The sequence below is a fragment of the Colletotrichum orchidophilum genome, assembly GCF_001831195.1.
Source record: "Colletotrichum orchidophilum strain IMI 309357 chromosome Unknown Scaffold_23.1, whole genome shotgun sequence".
Lineage (NCBI taxonomy): Eukaryota > Fungi > Ascomycota > Sordariomycetes > Glomerellales > Glomerellaceae > Colletotrichum > Colletotrichum orchidophilum.
In genome coordinates, this window is record NW_019172979.1 from 3,752 (window position 1) to 22,383 (window position 18,632).

Below are 18,632 nucleotides of genomic sequence, written 5' to 3' on the forward strand. Positions count from 1 at the left end.
CGTCCACTGCAACGCCGGTCCCCCACGTACTCACTCTCACGCTCACCGACCTGTGCCGCATCCACAGTCTGTACCCGGCACCACTAAAAATCACAGAGTATCGCACAGCAGTTTGAGCAACCTGGAATTGAGGAAGATTTACAACTTCGAAGAGATACGACAGATTCAGGACCCCGAGAACGCGTACACGCATTAATTCTCACGCCGACCCGCCACGTCTTTCTCCGACCCAGATTTCTCGCGTGTCCCAGCCGTGTCACTCTTGTTCTCTCCCCACAGAACTTTGTCTGTTGGAGCACCTCGAATGGACTACCCCACCTGAATCTTGATTCACAATGGTGAGTGCCGCCACTTCTCGTCATCGCCTATCTCCGTCGAGATATCCCACCTTCACCAGGTGTTGTAATTGATGTGTACCATCCACGTCATCGTCGTCGATATCATCATCACCATTGATCACCTTGAACACTCGAACCCTGTCCCCTTCCTCGGCCACTAACCATCAGGGGCCTCAGCAACTTGCTGCTTCGCAATGACCATGCTGACCCCTTGCGTCTCTAGCCCGTCGCAAAGGCGTGCGCGCCGTGCTACTATCAGAAGTCAAAATGCACCTTCTCAGAAGGTAACCCGCAATGCGACCGCTGTATGATGAACGGCCGGGACTGCGTCTTTGTACGCCCCGTGCCCAGGTCCGCAGTCAAGGGGAGGTCAAAAGTCGCAGTCAGGAGCAAGATCATGAGCGGCGGCGTGCCATGTCCAAACCCGGTTCCTCGAAAGGCCAACATAGTCGTCCCGACGACAACGACGACCGTCGCCCGCGTAAGTTCCCCGCCGTGTCCCGCATCGCGGAAGCCGAGCATAGCAACGGCCTCGAGCGTCGGCAGCCCTCCCGACGATGCTTCGTCAGACTCGTCGACCGAATCGGCATCGAGTCCGCCGTCCAAGATCCTCGAGTCGCTCAGTCCGTACGGTAGCACGCTGGGCCGGTTGGACAACGTGGAACGCACCTCGTTATCGCGGTTACTGCACAAGTCGAACTTTATGCAGTACTTCATCAGTCCAACGTTTGTCGACAGTATGCAGCTGGATATGACCGTCCATCTGTTTTCCATGTTTGACCAGGGCAAGGACGCCTACATTGCCATGTATAGCGCGTTCGCGTCATCAATGGGCTTGGAGACGGGCGAATACGACCCGGACGCGAATCTACACCGCGGCGCAATGGCTGTCGAACAGCTCCGGTCTTGTCCTCTACCGACGCTCAAGCGCGACGAACTGCTACCGTGGGCAGGACTAGGACTAGGCATTGTGTACTTCTCCAACATGGCCCTCGGAACCAGCGCGGCACCAGTCCGACGATACGTGCTCAGCCACATCCGCCATCTCTTGGGAACCTCGCAGATTTCCAGTTCACGAACACACTACATCCTCGTGTACATGACGGCCGTCGATATCAACGAATGCCTGATGCAGCGCGAGCTGCCAGTATGCGGAATCGCGCCTCCCGAAGCGGGCCACGTTGATGCCTATTTGGGAGTGTGTATGCCATTACTGCAGCACATGTACGACTTATGCCGCATCAGCTATCACCTCTATCACGAGGTCGACGTTGAAGAGCAGACGCAAGCATTGGACGAAGTGGAGCACGAGATCCAAGCGTGGCAGCCTGTCATCCCGCCAGACTTTACCAACCGCTTTACCACCAGCGAGGTCATCCACATGCTGGCCCAAAGTCGTATCTACAAGACGGCGGCGATGCTGTACATCCATCGTCTACGGTACAAGTTTGGCGAAAAGGACGACATGGCATCCGCCATGGCAAAGAGCATCATCTCAGACCTGCAGATGACGTTGACGGTCTCGCAAGACAAGCAGCGTTGCGTCAGCTTCCCCTACACCCTGGCGGCCATCGAGGCAAAGAACGCAGCGGAACGGGAGACGACGTTGGGGGCCATTACGGCACTGATCGACAGCGGCAACACCAAGTACCGAACCAGCCTGGAAGCCTTCCTTAGGGCTGTATGGGATATTCGGGACAGTAACCCCGGGGCATCTTGGCTCGACTTCATGCAAACTCTGCCGCCGATCTCGGTGGGTGTATAAGCGGAGCGGTCACTTTTTTAAGGTTTTCTTTTCTTGATCTGGACTCTTCAAGACTTATCGGTTTATTCAAATACGGCGAGGCGGTGAGATATCACTCTGTTCATGTAACGGCTGATGCGAATTTGCTCCATGGTACGATTTGCCACGAGGCAGGACCCACGGATACTTTGAAGTTTCTTTTATCTTTGTACCGTTCATTGGTAACATGGAGGCACCTCGTCAAGGAGTCGAGGGCTATACTCTTGTGTTTTTTTTTTTTAGGCGCGGTGGGTGACTGCGGGACGCAGAGGAGCATGACGGGACTTTGGTAGCTTTGCTCCAAAAAAGGACGGTTTTAGAGGCCTCGGTAGGAATTCGAAGGTTACGAAATGTCTGCCCACGATGGGGGGCCCCAGAGGCATCATGGTCGTTTACCTATGGGTTTGTGATACCATTCTCTCGTTTCATTACCAATACACATGCAGACTTCACATTCTCCATAACACGATCTATTGTCTGACCGCAATCAACTAGCATATCTGATCATTTCCTGCCCAATATCACGCAGCCTTGCCGAAAACGATACTTCCCAGATTAAGCTCCCGTTCGTTTTATTCAGGCCACGGTCAGTACCTGAGGTTTCATGCGAGCTCGGTCCTGGACGTGCGCTCAGACATTGCATGAACTAGGCCCAGTGCAGCCGAAAACCTTGTTTCGCGTCGCGCCAAATTGAAACGGGGATCAACTATCTCGCACTTTCAAAGTTAAATACAGTACAGGAGCTATGGGCGAGAACGTGAGGGCGTACTCGTTCCGCAACAAATGGCACCATATGGCACATGCTAGACACGAAGTCGTTGTTTGCGTTTTAGTTCACATGAGAGCCCACCCCCTCCTTATCTCCCCTTCAACTAAGCTGCCATCCGGTCCACAAGCTAAACGGTGGGTAAGTTCACCCGAATGCCTCGGAGCCCCAGGATACGTGTGAGAGCGGTCTAATTCCCCAGAGGCTAATAATAATGGCATGGTTGTCGAGGATAGGCCCGAACCCACCAAAAAGCATCTTTGGATGAAATGAGTCTGCGGAACATTTCCGGTGCCCACCCTCTTTGCGCCATCGCGGGAGCTTACCGCCACCTCGGTAGTGACCACGCTGGATGAGTCGAGGGGAAAGTATATTGCGTTAGAAGATAATTGTCACGACATGAACAAGATTTGAATGTCAACGGCAGTGCAATATCGAGCTTTGATCTCCACCTTGAACCCTACGATGCTGATTGCACACCACTGGAGTGATCTGGTAACCTAACGACAATGAACTTTCAGTGGCGCGAAATCCCATGAAATGAACCCAAAAAGCACTTGTGGGGTTGATCCATCTAATCAGTGCACTCACCGTGTCGGTGACATTCGGAGAATTGATATGACGAACTCTACGGATACAAGGTGCCATTTTCTTTCCCATTATTTTCTCCTGTTTCTTTTTCGGGTGTTCCCAGTAAGAGAAACCTTGTTCATATTGCCTGAAGACCTTTTGGTACGCCAAGTCTTTCCTCTTCGGTAGCTCCTACTGAGGTAACTTGCCGTCTTGAGCGACCTGGTTGGTTACGGTATTAATTTTCGATTGGCAATTTTCACACAAATTGAAGTACAAGGATTGCAGCCGCCGACATCGTCCTGATGTACCAGGGTCTTCGTTGCATCCTTCACGGGGAAGCCCGGTGACATCTTGGCAAAAGAGGGGCAAACTCATCTGGTGGCATCGAGGCTTCGAGTCAAAGGGACATTCTATACGGATACTTGATCCCGAAGGTGAGGATGAGAAGATGATCAACTAGGGTAGAATCCGAACAGTAGGGAATTCAGAGACACCAGACACGTGGTGGCTGGCAAAACAGGGGCAAGGCCGACACGTTCGGGGACCTCGGCGAAGGTCTACCGACCTCATTCAAAGCTTATTGCTAGACGCATGCGGACGGAGCGTGCTCCGTCATCGAGCTTCTGCGGGTGCGCTGACGATGTGAAGAACTGAAAGCGGTCAACCGTAAAGCTGGGCCGGCATCTCTTGGTGCACATGCGGGTTGGCGTAGCTTTCCGGTCTCCCACCCACCGCTCTGGCGCTCAATCTCCGGATATGATCTCTCCCGCACGTCAACTTTGCACTTTAAACCCGAGTCAGGAAGAGCGGGGGAGGTGACGGCCCCGCTCGGCCTCGGTCTTCAAGTCAGCGCCGAGGCCGAGGATTCCTGGGCATCGACCTCGAGTTCATCACCCACCTCAAGTGACGGACCAGCTGTTTGCTGGTCACCCCCCTACCACTTTAAGCATATTCATACGAGCCAAGACAAACAGACAAAGGTTATCAAATTCAATCTTGTGTCGTGTCGCATCGCATCCGATCTCGCTGGTGCTACCCCGGATCCCTCCCATACCGGCGCCATGGGACCGGATTCAACATCCACCTCCTCGCCCACACAAACTGCCGACACGCCGCAGCCGGGCCATTCACGGTCTCCGACGGCCGCCATGGATGAGACCGCCACCAGCGGGAGCAGCAGTATGACCCGCCTCGGCATCGGGAGCAGCGGCGGCCTCGGCGGCGGCGGCAACGGTGTTCGAAAGATTGAGCGTTCCTGCAATCTCTGTCACCGCCGCAAGATTCGCTGCGACAAGAAGCAACCCTGCGCGTCGTGCGCCCGCGGCGGGTTCCAATGTCACTATCCGCAGGCGGGGCAGCCGATACGCCGAGCACGAAAGACTACCATCGCCGACGTTGCAAGCCGGATTTCGGACCTGGAGAAGACGCTTGTGGCCGGGGCGGCAGGCCAGCAACACCAGCAGCAGCTGCCGGCTTTCCGGGGCTCACCATCGGTCACGACCCCGATGACGAGTTCTGGCTTGGGTCTGGATTCAATTCACTCTACTACATCAGTATCGAGGTCAACAACAGCGCCAGCTTCGGGGCCGTTTGAGAAGAGTGTCGGCGATGAGATTCTTATACGGAAGGGGTCGTCGAGCCAATACTTCGACGATGTCCTGATTTCTCGGGTCATCGAGGAGGTAGATGCCTCTTTTTTCTTTTCTTTCTTGTCCCTTGATGCGTGTGACCCCTGACTGACCCTTCTCGAAAGGAACATGACATCCAGTCAGTTCTCACAACGCCACGGAGCGAGCCGGCGGCTGCAGCGGAACTGTCGCCCTTCAATCCGATGGGCATTCTCTCAGCACCGGATCTCAAACTGGATCTTGCCGAACTTATTCCTCCAAAGTTTGGCGCTATAGAACTATGGAGGAACTACATCGACAATATCGAGATTTGTAACAAGGTACTCCACCGGCCGACGGCAGAAGTCCTTATCTACACCGCCATCGACGACCCCCGCAACGCCTCCTTGGAGGCATTAGCAGTCATGTTTGCCATCTTTTTCGTCTCGACTGTTGTTCTAGAGCCGAACTCTGTCCAAAGTCTCACGGGCGAGGACAAGGTGACGACCCTCTATCGCTTCAAGACAGGGCTCGAGCAAGCCTTTGCCAAGGCCGACTTTCTCGAACACCCCTCTGTGAAAATGCTCGAAGCCTTATCTTTGTACCTGGTATGTCCACCTCCAGTCGATTGACTCTTCGTTTGCTGATACCAGGCGCAGGCGGCTCTCAGGATACATAATCCAGGTCGGGGCTTGTGGACCTTGAACGGACTGGCCATCCGTGCAGCTCAATCCATCGGCCTGCACCGAGACGGGACGAAGCTCGGGCTCTCGCCTTTTGAATCCGAGATTCGGAGGCGCATTTGGTGGAATCTTATCACGCGTGATGGCAGAGCAGCGGAGGATTATGGCTTTTCAAACATTTCAAGCTTCAACATGCGAATCGGCGTGAGCTTCCCGTCGAATCTAGACGACGGAGACCTGTATCCCGAGATGAAGGAGCTTCCACACTCCCGAACCGGCTGGACGACATCAACATTGGCACTGATCAACATCCAAATTACGCGCGCATGGCACCGTCTCGCGGCCATGGTGTCATCGTGGGCAGAAAACCCCACGCCGGAATCCGTCCGCGCCGAGATCGTCCAGGAACTCCACGACTACGCAGAGAGATTCCTCCGACACTGCAATCCCGTCATACCGCAACAGCGCCAGACGTTGTTGGTTGCGCGTTTCATCATTCGCAAAGTCGACATGGTCAGTCGGCAGCAGTGGCTCAACCTTGAGCACCCAGAGGCGCGCGATTCGTTTGCGACGGAGGAGAATCTCATCCAGGCGCTCGGTATTCTCGAGGACGGCTTGAGCCTGGCGTCGGACGAGCTGCTGCGGCAGTACCGGTGGTCCATGCGGGCTTATCCCCAATATCATATGCTTCTTTACGTCCTGTGGCACTTGTGCGTCAAGCCGGAGGGACCCAGTATTGATAGGGCGTGGAAGGTCATGGACGAAAGCTTCATTCTCTTAAAGAGCGTAAACGTGAGTTTGGGGCCCGGGGCGAAGATGACGGTTATAGAAACCTTGCGGGCCAAGGCGATGGCGATACGACAGGGGCTTGGCCAGCAGAGCGGCAGCAACACCGGCGGCAATGCCAGTGGGAGCGCCGAGAAGGAATCCTACCCGACGCCGGGCGCCACTGATGACAGATCGGAAGCGGAGGGTGTGTATGGTGGGCTGGACAGCATAGCGGCCACCGATGGGATGGATTGGGCCGAGATGATGCAGGATTTCCCCGACTGGAGCACGTTGATGAATGAGTTTCAAGTGGATGGCTTGGACTTCCCAAACTATCTGAATTGATTTGCGAGTGATCGGAGTTTTGGACTGGCAGATACCAACCCTAATCAAACTTGATCATCAAGAAGCATACACAGAGATATTCCAATGTGTTTGCCACATGAGCTTTGCATACCTAGTACTTTGTGGTGGCATGCGCATTATGAACCGCACCCAACAACTCAGGCCTAGGTGCTAACGACCTTTTTATCACCTCTCAACTTCAATGCCCTCGACTAAAAAGTTCTGCAACTCTAACTTTCCTCCCCGAATGTCGAACGAAAAGCTAGCAAGATTCTTGAGCCTCACATTAGCTTCAAATTTCAAGCAGCGTTGATGGTTTAGTGGTAAAATTCTCCGTTGCCATACAGCAGCGTCGGGGAGCCGGGGGTTCGATTCCCCCTCGACGCATCCTTTTGTCGCAGTCGGCCCCAACATACACAGATAGCACGCGACCTCTGTCACCTAATCTCAGAAGGATGGATTGAGTTAATCAAGGTACCTAGATGTTGGTTACGATCAATTGGGATATTTTGCCTCGTATCTGGGTTGCCTCGAGACGCGGGAGATATGATGTTCGTTCTTCCATGTCCTTTTTTTTTTTTTTTTTCTGACTTTATAAAACCGGGTGTTTCAACCCATCATTGTGTGTCCCGGCTGTGACTAATAAGGCACCTCGTCAGAATGGCGGATTGGTTGTTCCTCAGTCATGTGGCTAACATTATAGGGAAGAGGGTTTTTACAGTTGCCAGTTTTCCTGCATAGTCCTTTCTGTGCCGCTCGGTTGCCTAATGTAACCTGATTTCTATTTGCGTCATGCTGTTGATTAACACCAACAGCACTCACTCTCTCTTCCTGATCGTGTACATCGAGTCACTTGGTTCTATTACTTCTCCAGACCGGCTTTCGCTTGCAATAGTCAACAAGAGGAACACAATGGGGTCAGTGCATCTACAATATTTGTTCTGGTTGAAGACCAAACTAACGCCAAGACATCGCAGCTATAGCCATTATTACGACGTCGAAGATTGGACTAACCCACAGTGGCGATCGATCTGGCCGCAATTGATTGAAGATGCTCTGTTAATTATGGAAGCCTCCGATGTCCCTCTCAGAGGACATGGGTCCAATCAAGAACTTGCAGCAATTTCGGCACCGATTGCCACGTTGAAAGAAGGCATCATTTTTAACGGGCTGGGCGAGGCAGGTCATGAAACCTTCTACTTTTGCGAACATGAAGGAGATCGGGTGAAAACGGCACGGAAGCCATATGACCGAGCAGTCTCTTGCATTCTGCTTCGAGCTTTTGCTCTGTGCCCCCGAAATATCAAGATTTGGTAGGTTCAAACCGCTGAAAATGGCATCCTTTGAAGACAGCCTGACATTTGAAGCTCTGATGGTTACTGGGATGAATACATCTGGGAAAATGCCCGTGAGCTTTACCGAAGCCTTTGGCCAAATGAATGCATACAGTGCCCTTGGGATGACGAGACTGACGACTCTGACGACCCTTCCTATCGGGAAATGAGGAAGAAACACCGGACACTTCCACCGAGAAAAGCTTCCCCTAATAGCCACCAGAGCCGGGTCATAAGACAAGGTCAGTCAGAGACGAATGCCGGGATCCATAGCCTCCGTGCTAGTCCCATATCAACAGTTTCTATGGTCCAATTCGAAGCGATTCGAGACTGGATTTCCAATTGCGCATCAAGCTGTGACCACGGGAAATGCCGTCCGAAGTCGATGACATGGCGGAAGTTTCCTGGAATCCGATTTCGACTCATTGACGTCCGCCAACGATGTGTTGTGAGTGCTCTCGACGATTGGCCTTTTGCGGTCCTGTCATATGTTTGGGGCGACGTGGACCAGGTCAAGCTCACGACTGCAAACTCTCAAGAGCTATCCCGACCGCATGGATTGGATTCTGTATGGCAGCAGATCCCGACGACGGTCCGAGACGCCATCCTCGTGTGTGAACGTCTTGGGGAAGACTACCTGTGGGTCGATGCGTTATGTATCATGCAAGACTCTGCTCGTGACAGGACAATTCAGATTCTGCGAATGCGCTCCATCTACTCCGCGGCAAAGTTCACGATTGTTGCAGCGTCTACCAAAACCGCCGACGAGGGCTTGCTGACGAAACAACCATCTGCGGTGGTTCCGACGCTTTGCAGCTCTATCGAGGACCTCGAAGCTGTCTTGGCAATTTCACCCTGGGGTAGCAGAGGTTGGTGCTACCAAGAGCAGGCGTTATCTCATCGAGCAATTCTGTTCAGCTCCAACGGTATTTTCTTGCAATGCCAGGAAGCTACACACGATTTGCAAGGCACGCAACTGGCAAAATCGAGGTCTACATCACCAGTCAGCCAATCCCAGAAGGTAGGCGGCCTATTGAATATTCCGCAAGGACAAAACCTAGAGTACTTTCTCTCTGCCGTGGAACACTACTCAAAGCGTAAATTCACACTTGGAAAAGACAAGGTCTCGGCTTTTCAAGGCGTTTTCCACACGCTGGAAGGGATGATGGATGGCGAACGGTCAACGTTCCATTTTGGTCTGCCGACCTGCGCGTTTGACCAAACGGTTTGTTGGCGGGCAGCCCAACATGGACCCCATCTGAGAAATCAGAACTTCCCTAGTTGGTCCTGGCTTGGCTGGGATAATGAGGTCTCCTTCGAAAGGAGTCTCGTCGATCTAACTCGAACGAGCCATATGCTCGAAGGCGTTCGCTATCAAAAATTGCTTCATCGGCTGGAGCCTCGTCCTGCTTGTCGCCTCCGCAAGACAATTAAATGGCCTTCTACCAATGACCATGGCTCCTTCGGTTTTCCCGTAAGCATTGATACGACAACAGGTTACAGTTGGCCCAAGTTGGCCTTAGCCACGAGTTCGGCATATCTTCGCATTTCTGCACGCGCGCAACAAATACGAGGCAGTAACGGTTTATATAACGTCTTCCCAACCACTTGCCGAAAGAGCATGCCCCTTCAAGGACTCAAACCAACAACACACCCTTCGCAGGGTGATGCCCCGAGATCAGCCCCTTTAGATCCGACCATCGACGAAGCTAGTAAGCAATACGGGATCTCTGATCATGAGCACCATGAAGATTGTGGAGCAGAAGTACCACTGGGCGACATATGGCTAGATATCACATGGCGTGATCACCAGCCTAGAGTCCATGTTATGAAGTTCATCGCCCTGAGTGGTTACCTTGACTCTCAAAGGACAGGCAGGTGGTATATTACTATACTCATGTGTCTCTTAGTAATGGACGTCACTTCGGAGAACTCGGATTATGAACGATTTCAGATCATGGAGTGCTCTATTTCAGAGAATTGTTGGCTGGAATTCGGTGGCTTTTACGACTTGGTGTCAATCCGATAGCCCGTCAACTTTCTCTTCGTGGGAAATTACATGTACGCTTTTCCATGAGTTCTTGACTTAAGCAGTTCCTTGTAGGATTCATATCAGGCACTTCAGGCTCCTTTAAGCACTGAGGTGCCCCCCCTCAATGGAGAGTACGACGCGTGATGAGAAGAATGACTTGCGTAATTTCGAACGATCACACATACCCATTTTAATGAGCAAGTCTGGCCATCCATAAATCCGTTCCAGCTATAAGTTGTGGTGCTTCGAAGGATCCTGTACAAAGTGTAGCTGTCAAAGTAAGATCTCACAAAATTTTGAAGAGGGAAAAGCTTGTGACGAACAGGCATAGGAGCCAGAAACCACAAGGGCTTACAGTAGAAGATCTTAGCATACTAATCGTTGTATGTTTGGAATCACGAGTTGCTAGCTCAAAAATGAGTAAGTCATCTTTGGACGCCCTTTTACCACTTCAACGTGCCACGGTTCACGTGTGAAACGTTTTCCTCGTACATGTAGGGAGAGAATGTTCATATAGTCTTGGTCAGTTTCTAAGACCTTTCTATTGGAATACGGCCGTCTGAGCGTGGGCCTCCCCGTACATGAAGCACTTCCAGTACTCAAGTGCGGGCATTCGACATCTTCTCAGCGCCTTGGATTGGGTATTCTCTGATAGCGGTAGGCACAGTACTCCAGGCTCTCCGGGACGGGAGCGTTCATCTCGTCAAGAAGCAAATCAACTTGGTCAGATCGCAGTTCCTCTAGTGGTTCATGAGAACACTATGATTGTCGACGATTACTTAGTTACAAGGAGTACGATCCGTATATGAATGCATACTCAGAGAATCATCTTCTCCCATCCTTGAACCTCCTCGTTTTGCTCAGGAATCGTCTGCAACTTCTGCGTCGCCTTAGACTTTCCAAGAGGATGCGGTGCAGAGGCTTCTACGCTTTCACACGGAATTGCCATCGATGTCGGACCATTAACGTCTTCGGAGTAAGGGCTACAGCTCCTAGTCCCCTCGGCTGACGACTTACCACCGTTGCTGCTAGAGCCTGGCTGGTTGAGATCTCCCAATTCCGCCGGCAAAGGGAGCTTCTCATACCACCTGATGGGCGGCAGTTCCAAGGTCAAAGGCACGGCTCGGCAATCCGTGGGCGACGGCTCGTTGCTGGTCGATCCGCTTGATCGCCGAGTACTTGAACGACCTCTGTCATCAAAGGGATTGACGAAAATGCCAAGAGTTGCGTTGTTTCTGAGTCCTCTCGCATTTTCCTCTTCGAGTTCAATCTCTTCCCATCTCTCCAGCTCCATCCCTTCCCTTGGGTCCCCGCTAGCTCGGCGACACAAAGCTCTGCCCTTCGTCTTGACATCTCTGAAGAAGCTGGCCGGCTTGTCCATGATCTTAAGATCACACTTGGAGGGGATCATCCGGGCGATGGCCAAGGGCCAGAGGATCATGATTGCAGGAAACCATAAGATAAGCATAATCTTGTACTGAAGGTTTCGGGCTGAGCTCTTGTACCACTCGGGAACAAGACGGAACCTATTCATGAAGGCGTAGATTGTAAGTCCCAGAATAGCATAGAACGCGCAAGAGGCCACTATACAGACGACGGTCTTCTCGTAGTTGTGTGCGTTCTGCGTGCTGGCGCTGGCGCTGAGTCCGGCGCCAGGGCTCCTCGGAGCGAGGCTTAAGGTGTGGATGGGAGCCATTGTTCCAGGTGCTGACGGAGGAGGAGCTCGTCGTGATGGTCTCGGGCCGTCGTGACGATATAGAGCGTTCTTACTGTCCGGTGTGCGATTTCTTTTTATTCCCAATGGAATACCCGCACGAGAGAGATGGGGATAGTCGGTGATGGGATAGAACTGTTGAGCATGGTCTGGCCCGACTGGACCGAAAGACGAGAGAAACATAGGTTGTATTATGTCTATCTCCGATGAATTGCAAATATCCCACATCAGTAATCCCGTGGGAGGCAGGCCATAGCTATCCGTTCACCGTAAAGCTAGATTACACCTTTCCGGCTAAATTTTACTGGGGAGCTTCACACATCTATGGGACATCGCAATCCAACCTTGGTAGTGCGTTTGACTGCGAAGAACTGGACTGGCAAACCGCAAGAGTGCAGTACCTCCGGGAGCCGAATCCTCAAGTCTTGCAACGAGGAGAGGCTAGCAGAAAAGTCCCTGGTTCCTAATGAAAAAGTTCGACGCGCTTAGTATCGAGAGTATGATGCAGGAGTGTGTAAGTGGAATCTCCAATCAAAACAGAGATCGGTGTAGGGAGAACGTACGACGTACGTTCCCCCCCCCCTTCCAAGCCTAAAGTTGAACTTTCCACCCCCCTTCCCTTCCCGGGTCCAGCCCAAGCTCTCACCTGGCTGTGTATTGTCGCTAGCAGATTCCCGAGCACACTCCATTCTTGTTCCTCTTGATGATCATGTGATAAGTGCAGGGCAACTACGTGGGCTGTGAATGAACGCTGTCTCGATGAGACATTCAGTCCAGGAGGGATGGGGATCAAGACTTTGTTGCCCTCCCTCCCCGGTCGAGTCCGTCCAGGTAAGTCGGCCTCAAATGTAAATACCTTATGTAGGAGGGGTCTGAAGAGATATGTTCATTCACCTTGCAAGTTTATGTAATTAGTGCACGATCAATGGGGTTCGTGGTGGGTGAAGTAAAATTGGGAGAAATGAGCCAAGTCTCCGCTGGAGCTAATCCGAACAAGGGGAGGACATTTGACGACTGCTTTTCCTCGTCCATCTGTCTAGGACCACCTGTATTTGATTGTATAGGCTGGTCTGTAGTCTACCTCTAATACATTCCAGGTGATGTGAATGATATTGACGTATTAGTCTGTGCGTGTAAATGGTGATCATGGGTTCTCAACTTGACAACTTCACTACCTGGGAATTCACCAATGTTGACACTATTTCGAATGAGCGTTTAGATTTGCAATGTATATTCACTGGACTTTTAACTTTGGACACCAATTAGGTACATCTGACCTCCTCATGGGTTCCTCCTCACCACGATGTCTTTAGAAGCCTCAACCAAGACAAGAAGAATCCTCAACTCGAGTCCATGTAGCCTACTGCTTTACAGGGGCATACGGCTTCTGCTCAACCATGGGGCGCTTGCACGTCCTCCGCACCTCCTTCGCCGCCAGATCATTCTCAATCGCCACGATCTCTGCCGCAGTCAGCCTCCTTCCGAGCAGCGGCCCCTTCTCAGAAGTACTCTTACACTGACCATAGGGCCTCGTCGAAGCCGGAGCCGGAGCCCGCGTACCGGCACCAGAGACATCAACGAGAATGTCTTCCTCGTCAAAGCCATCACCGCGCCTGATAACACCACCACAGATCAAAAGTCCGATATTCAGAGCCAACGCGAGCGGCCACACAGCAAGGAAGAGGACCACCAGCTGGATTTTCATAAGCGTAGCAATCGCCTTGGGGCTCGTACACGCCTCGAGCCAGCCGCTGTCGGAGTCATCATCCACCACCACTGGCTTCGAAACGGCATCCGAATCCTCCGCCTTCTCATCTTGCTCATCTGAGCAGGTACCGCAGGCTATTTGGGCCAAGAAAGGCGAGGCACGAGAGCCGCTGATGACGCAAAAGGTAAGGACAAGAAACCCATTCATGAGGTAAACCAAGGCCCCCAAGGACACCACCCAAACGAGCTGTATCACGTCAGAGAAGTCGGCGACATGGATCAAATAGAAGATCCCCCAGATTGAAGAGACATCGCAATATAGGCACCAGAGGAAGGCGGCGACGAGGGTGAGCGTGGTAACGTTGAGTTTCTGCCAGAGGCTGAACAGCGCTGGTCGACGCCTCGAGTCTACGTTGGTGTTGGGCTGGGCGGAGGAGGGCCACTGCTTCTTCTCGTTGTTGGCAGGAATATCGTGGCCAGTTTGGGTGCCGGAGGCGTCGATGATGTCGACGTACTTTTCGTAGAAGTCACGGACGTTGCGGGCGTCGCCAGAGATAGTAGGAGCCCGAACAGAGCCCACAGCTGAGGCCATTGTGACTGAATGTGATGCGTGTTGTTGTTTGAAAGAGAAGTCGGATGAGAGAGAGCTCTTTGCTGTTTCTGAAATGAACCTGTATTTTATGGATGGGAGATGCTGAGAATCAAGAGTGAAAGACTAGGTCGACCATTGGGAGTTGCAGCTAACTATCCCACGAAGAAGATTTTGGAGAAAGAATTTTCCAAGCACCTCTTTGGCGACACCGGCTACCATAGCATCGTGAAAAGCTAAAACGAGACAGAGACCAACAGAGAAGACCGGCAGAGCCACCAAGGCAGACCATCGAAAGCAGAAACCTTGCTGGGACAGAATGCCACCGTCCCACTATTACGTCTATAGTATTATACAGTACTGGTACAGGATATCAGGCGACTCTGATCGCAAAAATTACCCTCAACTCCATGTGTGGAAAGCACAATGTGGTATAGCGCTGTGCCACGAATAAAAAAATATGTGCAAGAATCGAAATGACAGCACCGAAAAGTCAACTCGAATGAAACAGAAAAGCCATCTCCTCCCTCCAATGTTGCCAGACCTTTGCGGTCATTCCGTTCAGTCCACATCGTCTAGGCTGGTGTCGGAAGCATTGCCCGAGTCACCTTCGCTAACCTTCCACGAGGCCATCTCCGCTACTGGCACGCGGCCCCTCAGCCACCGTAGAGTAGCGTCCGTACCCCGTTCAAGAACATTCCACCTAGGAACTCTGAAACGGTTGCCAGCGACCTCCAGACGCTTGAGTCCGCCAGTACCACCAAGTAGGCCGAGTCTCGGGTTCAAGTGTGCAATATCGTTATTACCAGCATCAACAACCTCCATGCCCTTGATGGTGTCTGGGTCGAGCTCGATCAAGTGGTTGTTTGCTGCCAAAAGAACGACGAGCCGGGGGAAAACCGCACGCAAATCAGTTGGAAGAGCCGTGATGCGGTTCAAAGAAACGTCCATCTTCTCCAGTTGCGGGGCGATCAGGTGCGTGGTCAACGGTGAGAGGCTGGTAATATGGTTGCTGACGAGGTTCAGCTCACGCAGTGCTGGAAGGTCAAGCTCCTCCGTCAAGTAGGTTTCGCCGACCAGCTGGTTGTGCGCAAGAGACAGCGCGGCTAGAGACTCGGCGAAAAAGGACAGCGAGTTCGGGAAACAGGTAAAAAGGTTGTGATGCAACTGCACTTCGATTACCTTGTTGTCAGCAGCAACCTTAGAACAGACCACAGGGTGCAACGAAGCCGACTTAGTCTTGGATCGATCCAGGACACCTTGCTTGACGGGCCACGTCTCATTGGCTAGCGTTTGCGAACGCGCCCGTGCCGGTGAGGTCGGCGAAGAGGTGGGAGGGGTAGCGAAGTCGTCCTCGTCCGAGTGACTATCGCGAACTGAAGCTTCGGCGGCTGGCGCAGCAGTGGTCTCTGGTTGAATGTCATGGGGCTCCTCAAGGTGTGCCTCGCTGATTATCGCAGTGTCCTCGTCCTTGAATGGCGGAGGCGGCTCAAGTCTGCCGGCAAGCACCTCCTTGAGCTCTTCCGTCGTGGCAGAGACAAACTTCTTATCGCGCAACGGGTTACCAGCGAGGCGAACCATAGTCAAATTGTCCATTCTACTAATCTCGGGCGGAACCGCACGAATGTCGTTGGCAGAGAAGTCGACATGCCTCAGCTTCTCGAGCGCAGTGAAACCCTTTGGGAATTCCGGAATGGCGTTCTCGTCTGCGTTGAGGGTCATGAGACTAGGCCAGGAGCTGACATCTGGCAGCTCTTGCAGGCGGTTCATCGAGATGATGACTTGATGAACAGAAGGCAAGTTGATGACTGATCCGGAGGGTACCAGACGTGTCAACTGGTTGCATGAGAGGTCTAGCATTTGAAGGTTTGGAAGAGACTCGGCCCCGTCTTCAATCAGCGTGCCAGTCAGCTTGTTCTTCTTCGCCAATAATTCCGTCAGTGGAAGCTTGGAGAAACTCGCAAAAGGCAGGGATTCGAAGCCGTTCTCGCTTAGGTTGAGGACACGCAGCCTAGATAGACTTTCGATACCAGGAGGAAGCGATGATACGTTATTTCCGTGAAGGTCAAAAATTTCGAGATTCTCGAGGTTGGTGAAAATGGGGTCCAGAGGACCGTACAGGAGATTGTTGGCGAGCTTCAAGTCTCTGAGGGCCTTGGCCTGGGTGATGACTTCGAGGCAGTTGTTTGCAAGGCGGTTTTGGGACTGTATCTGTTAGTCATGATCGATGCTCAGGGTGGCGCGTGTTGGCTTACCAAGTTGAGCGATGTGAGCAGAGGAAGCTGTCTCAATCCCATCGGCAGAGAGATCAACGAGTTGCCGTGCAAGTCCATCGCCTCCAAACCGCCAAAGATGTTGCCGTTCGAGTCCTCATCCTGTGCTATTTCTTCCGCTGTGATATCTGGGAAGATGGTATCGTCGATGGTCTCTAGCTCGTTATCAGCAGCTACAAAGCGGGTCAGATCGACAGTCTCAGCCCAGGAGCCATCATAAGTGCCCATGGACTCCGCGTCGTACATCTTCAGAACCTCGACCGGGATCTCCTTGAGGCCCATGGCTGCGATGTTGAGTCTACCACTGCTGCGGGCAGCGCCGAGCCTCTGCTGAATGATCTTGGTCTGAGAGGTCTCCGATCTCTTCGTGTTGAAAGGATCTTGCGTGATAGCGATGCCAAAGTCGAAGCCGTCGTCCACTGGGATGATGGGAGGTTCAGATTGGACAGCGCTTCCAGAAGCATCTGCCATCGGAGCGGTGCTTGGAGCTGTTGCCGCTTCCGCAGCTTGTCGGTCTGCAACGCGCTTGGCTGCTCGGGCCTTGGCAATCTGCTCCCGCAGAGCATTGGATGACTTTGTCGCTGCAGATTCGCCAGACTCATCCGTGTCTTTGGAGGCGCTAGGGGCTGGAGCACCAATCTTTGACGGTCCGGGCCTTCGTAGGGATCCATAGGACTTGGATGGTGTCAGTTTCTTGGGCTGAGGCGAAGCAACAGACGCTGGAGCCGGCTGGGTCATTGTTGGCAGAGATGGCTTCTTGTAGAGTCCATTGACTGAGGCGCGGGCCTTTAGAGGGCGAGCAGCCAGCGTCTTTGCACCAGCCTTGGGTGGTGGTGCCATGATGCTGGTTGGTCTCGTTGGACTGGGACTCTGGTTGACCGGTATCGCCGATATAGTAGACGGACCGGAAGGTGATGACTGGGACGTAGCTCTAATCGTTGGTGCTCGGAGGGAACGAATGCTCGATACACGGCGAGCAGGGGTACCTTCAATGGCGCCCAAAGGCCGATACGCGTTCGCAGCCGGTCGAGCATTGGCGAATGGGTTCTCTTCAGCACCGGAGCTCGAGCTTGGTCTGCTGTGCCGGGACGCAGGCCGCATAGATCCATCGGAAGTGTAGCTTGAGCCAGGTCTCGAGTTGCCGCTGCCGGCGCGTGAACGAGGCCGCATGGTGCCGTCGGGGTCGAAGAAGGCAGAGGTCTTGTGGCTAAGAGAAGGCGAGGATTGTAGTTGTTGAAGGGTCTCGATTGTTCGTTCTGAGAGGGAAGGACGAGGCTTGAGGGAGGGTGTCCTCAGCGTATCAAAGTCCCGAGGATCGGGTTCGGCATCACCGTCGGCAACTTGTGGGCTCATCTTGTCTTTCGTCAAAGTAATTGGGTCATCCAGACGACTCGAGCTTGGGGTGGCAACATTGTCCTCTGAGGGGCTTCGCGTAACGCTTGCCGAGCGCGGAGTGATTGCTCGTCGGGGTTCTTCTGGAGGCGTAGGGGGGTTCTGGATTACCGGTCCCTTGGACTGCAGTCGGGGCACGCTTCTGGAAGATCTCAGTGCAGCAGTGGGCGCTCTCAATTCGGTCTTTCTCGTGGATGGGGGCTGGATCTCTCGTTTCGGTCTCGTAGTCGTGCGAGATTCGGGTTGTTTGAGAGCAGCGGCCGGGGCCAATTGGTCTCGCGAAGCAGCTGGGCGAAGTCGGGGGTTCTTCAAGCCCGAGTTCAGGCCTTCTCGCGATGGAGATGGTCGAACAGTAGGAGCTGGAGCTGGAGCTGGAGCTGTTCTTGGAAGAGGCAGACGGGACATGCGAGGGATCCCGCTAGGCCTCCCAGACGCCTGTTTTTCGTCCATTATGGCGGGTGTGTTGCGTATCCTACAGCTCTGAGAGCAAGAAGAGGGTCGAAAAGGTGCTTCCTAGGCGCTCGGGGGAGAGGAATAAGAACAAGTTTGGGGGGGTCTTCCTCTGGAAATATCGAAGTTTGCGCACTAACGGTCGGCAATGGCCTAGCGTTGCTTTGGCGCGTTGGAAGCTTTCCGTTTGCTCCTCAACGGGTCGGGAGCTAATGAAGGTGATTTCCAGGTTGGGATGACGCAACGTCGCGGTTTCTCGTGTGCCAAACAGCAGCCCA

The 18,632-nt window shown here is 53.0% G+C and overlaps 6 protein-coding genes across 6 annotated transcripts; 3 read left to right on the forward strand and 3 right to left on the reverse strand.

Moving 5' to 3' along the window:
• Positions 1-335: 335 nt before the first annotated feature.
• Positions 336-2,103, forward strand: CORC01_03693 (uncharacterized protein; the record flags this gene model as incomplete). The annotated part of the gene is made up of 2 exons (XM_022615342.1): positions 336-338; positions 562-2,103. The coding sequence occupies 2 exons, from the start codon at positions 336-338 to the stop codon at positions 2,101-2,103; spliced, it is 1,545 nt and encodes a 514-aa protein (XP_022478007.1).
• A 2,418-nt stretch (positions 2,104-4,521) lies between these two features.
• CORC01_03694 (fungal specific transcription factor) lies at positions 4,522-6,863 on the forward strand (the record flags this gene model as incomplete). The annotated part of the gene is made up of 3 exons (XM_022615343.1): positions 4,522-5,142; positions 5,214-5,675; positions 5,727-6,863. 3 exons carry the CDS (start codon positions 4,522-4,524, stop codon positions 6,861-6,863), a joined length of 2,220 nt encoding a protein of 739 aa, XP_022478008.1.
• A 1,065-nt stretch (positions 6,864-7,928) lies between these two features.
• On the forward strand, positions 7,929-10,226 carry CORC01_03695 (uncharacterized protein; the record flags this gene model as incomplete). The annotated part of the gene is made up of 3 exons (XM_022615344.1): positions 7,929-8,176; positions 8,231-8,371; positions 8,414-10,226. 3 exons carry the CDS (start codon positions 7,929-7,931, stop codon positions 10,224-10,226), a joined length of 2,202 nt encoding a protein of 733 aa, XP_022478009.1.
• Positions 10,227-11,046: 820 nt separating this feature from the next.
• Positions 11,047-11,925, reverse strand: CORC01_03696 (uncharacterized protein; the record flags this gene model as incomplete). The annotated part of the gene is made up of 1 exon (XM_022615345.1): positions 11,047-11,925. The coding sequence occupies one exon, from the start codon at positions 11,923-11,925 to the stop codon at positions 11,047-11,049; it is 879 nt and encodes a 292-aa protein (XP_022478010.1).
• Positions 11,926-13,303: 1,378 nt separating this feature from the next.
• CORC01_03697 (uncharacterized protein) lies at positions 13,304-14,242 on the reverse strand (the record flags this gene model as incomplete). The annotated part of the gene is made up of 1 exon (XM_022615346.1): positions 13,304-14,242. One exon carries the CDS (start codon positions 14,240-14,242, stop codon positions 13,304-13,306), a length of 939 nt encoding a protein of 312 aa, XP_022478011.1.
• A 558-nt stretch (positions 14,243-14,800) lies between these two features.
• On the reverse strand, positions 14,801-18,354 carry CORC01_03698 (leucine Rich Repeat family protein; the record flags this gene model as incomplete). The annotated part of the gene is made up of 2 exons (XM_022615347.1): positions 14,801-16,444; positions 16,495-18,354. 2 exons carry the CDS (start codon positions 18,352-18,354, stop codon positions 14,801-14,803), a joined length of 3,504 nt encoding a protein of 1,167 aa, XP_022478012.1.
• Positions 18,355-18,632: the final 278 nt, after the last annotated feature.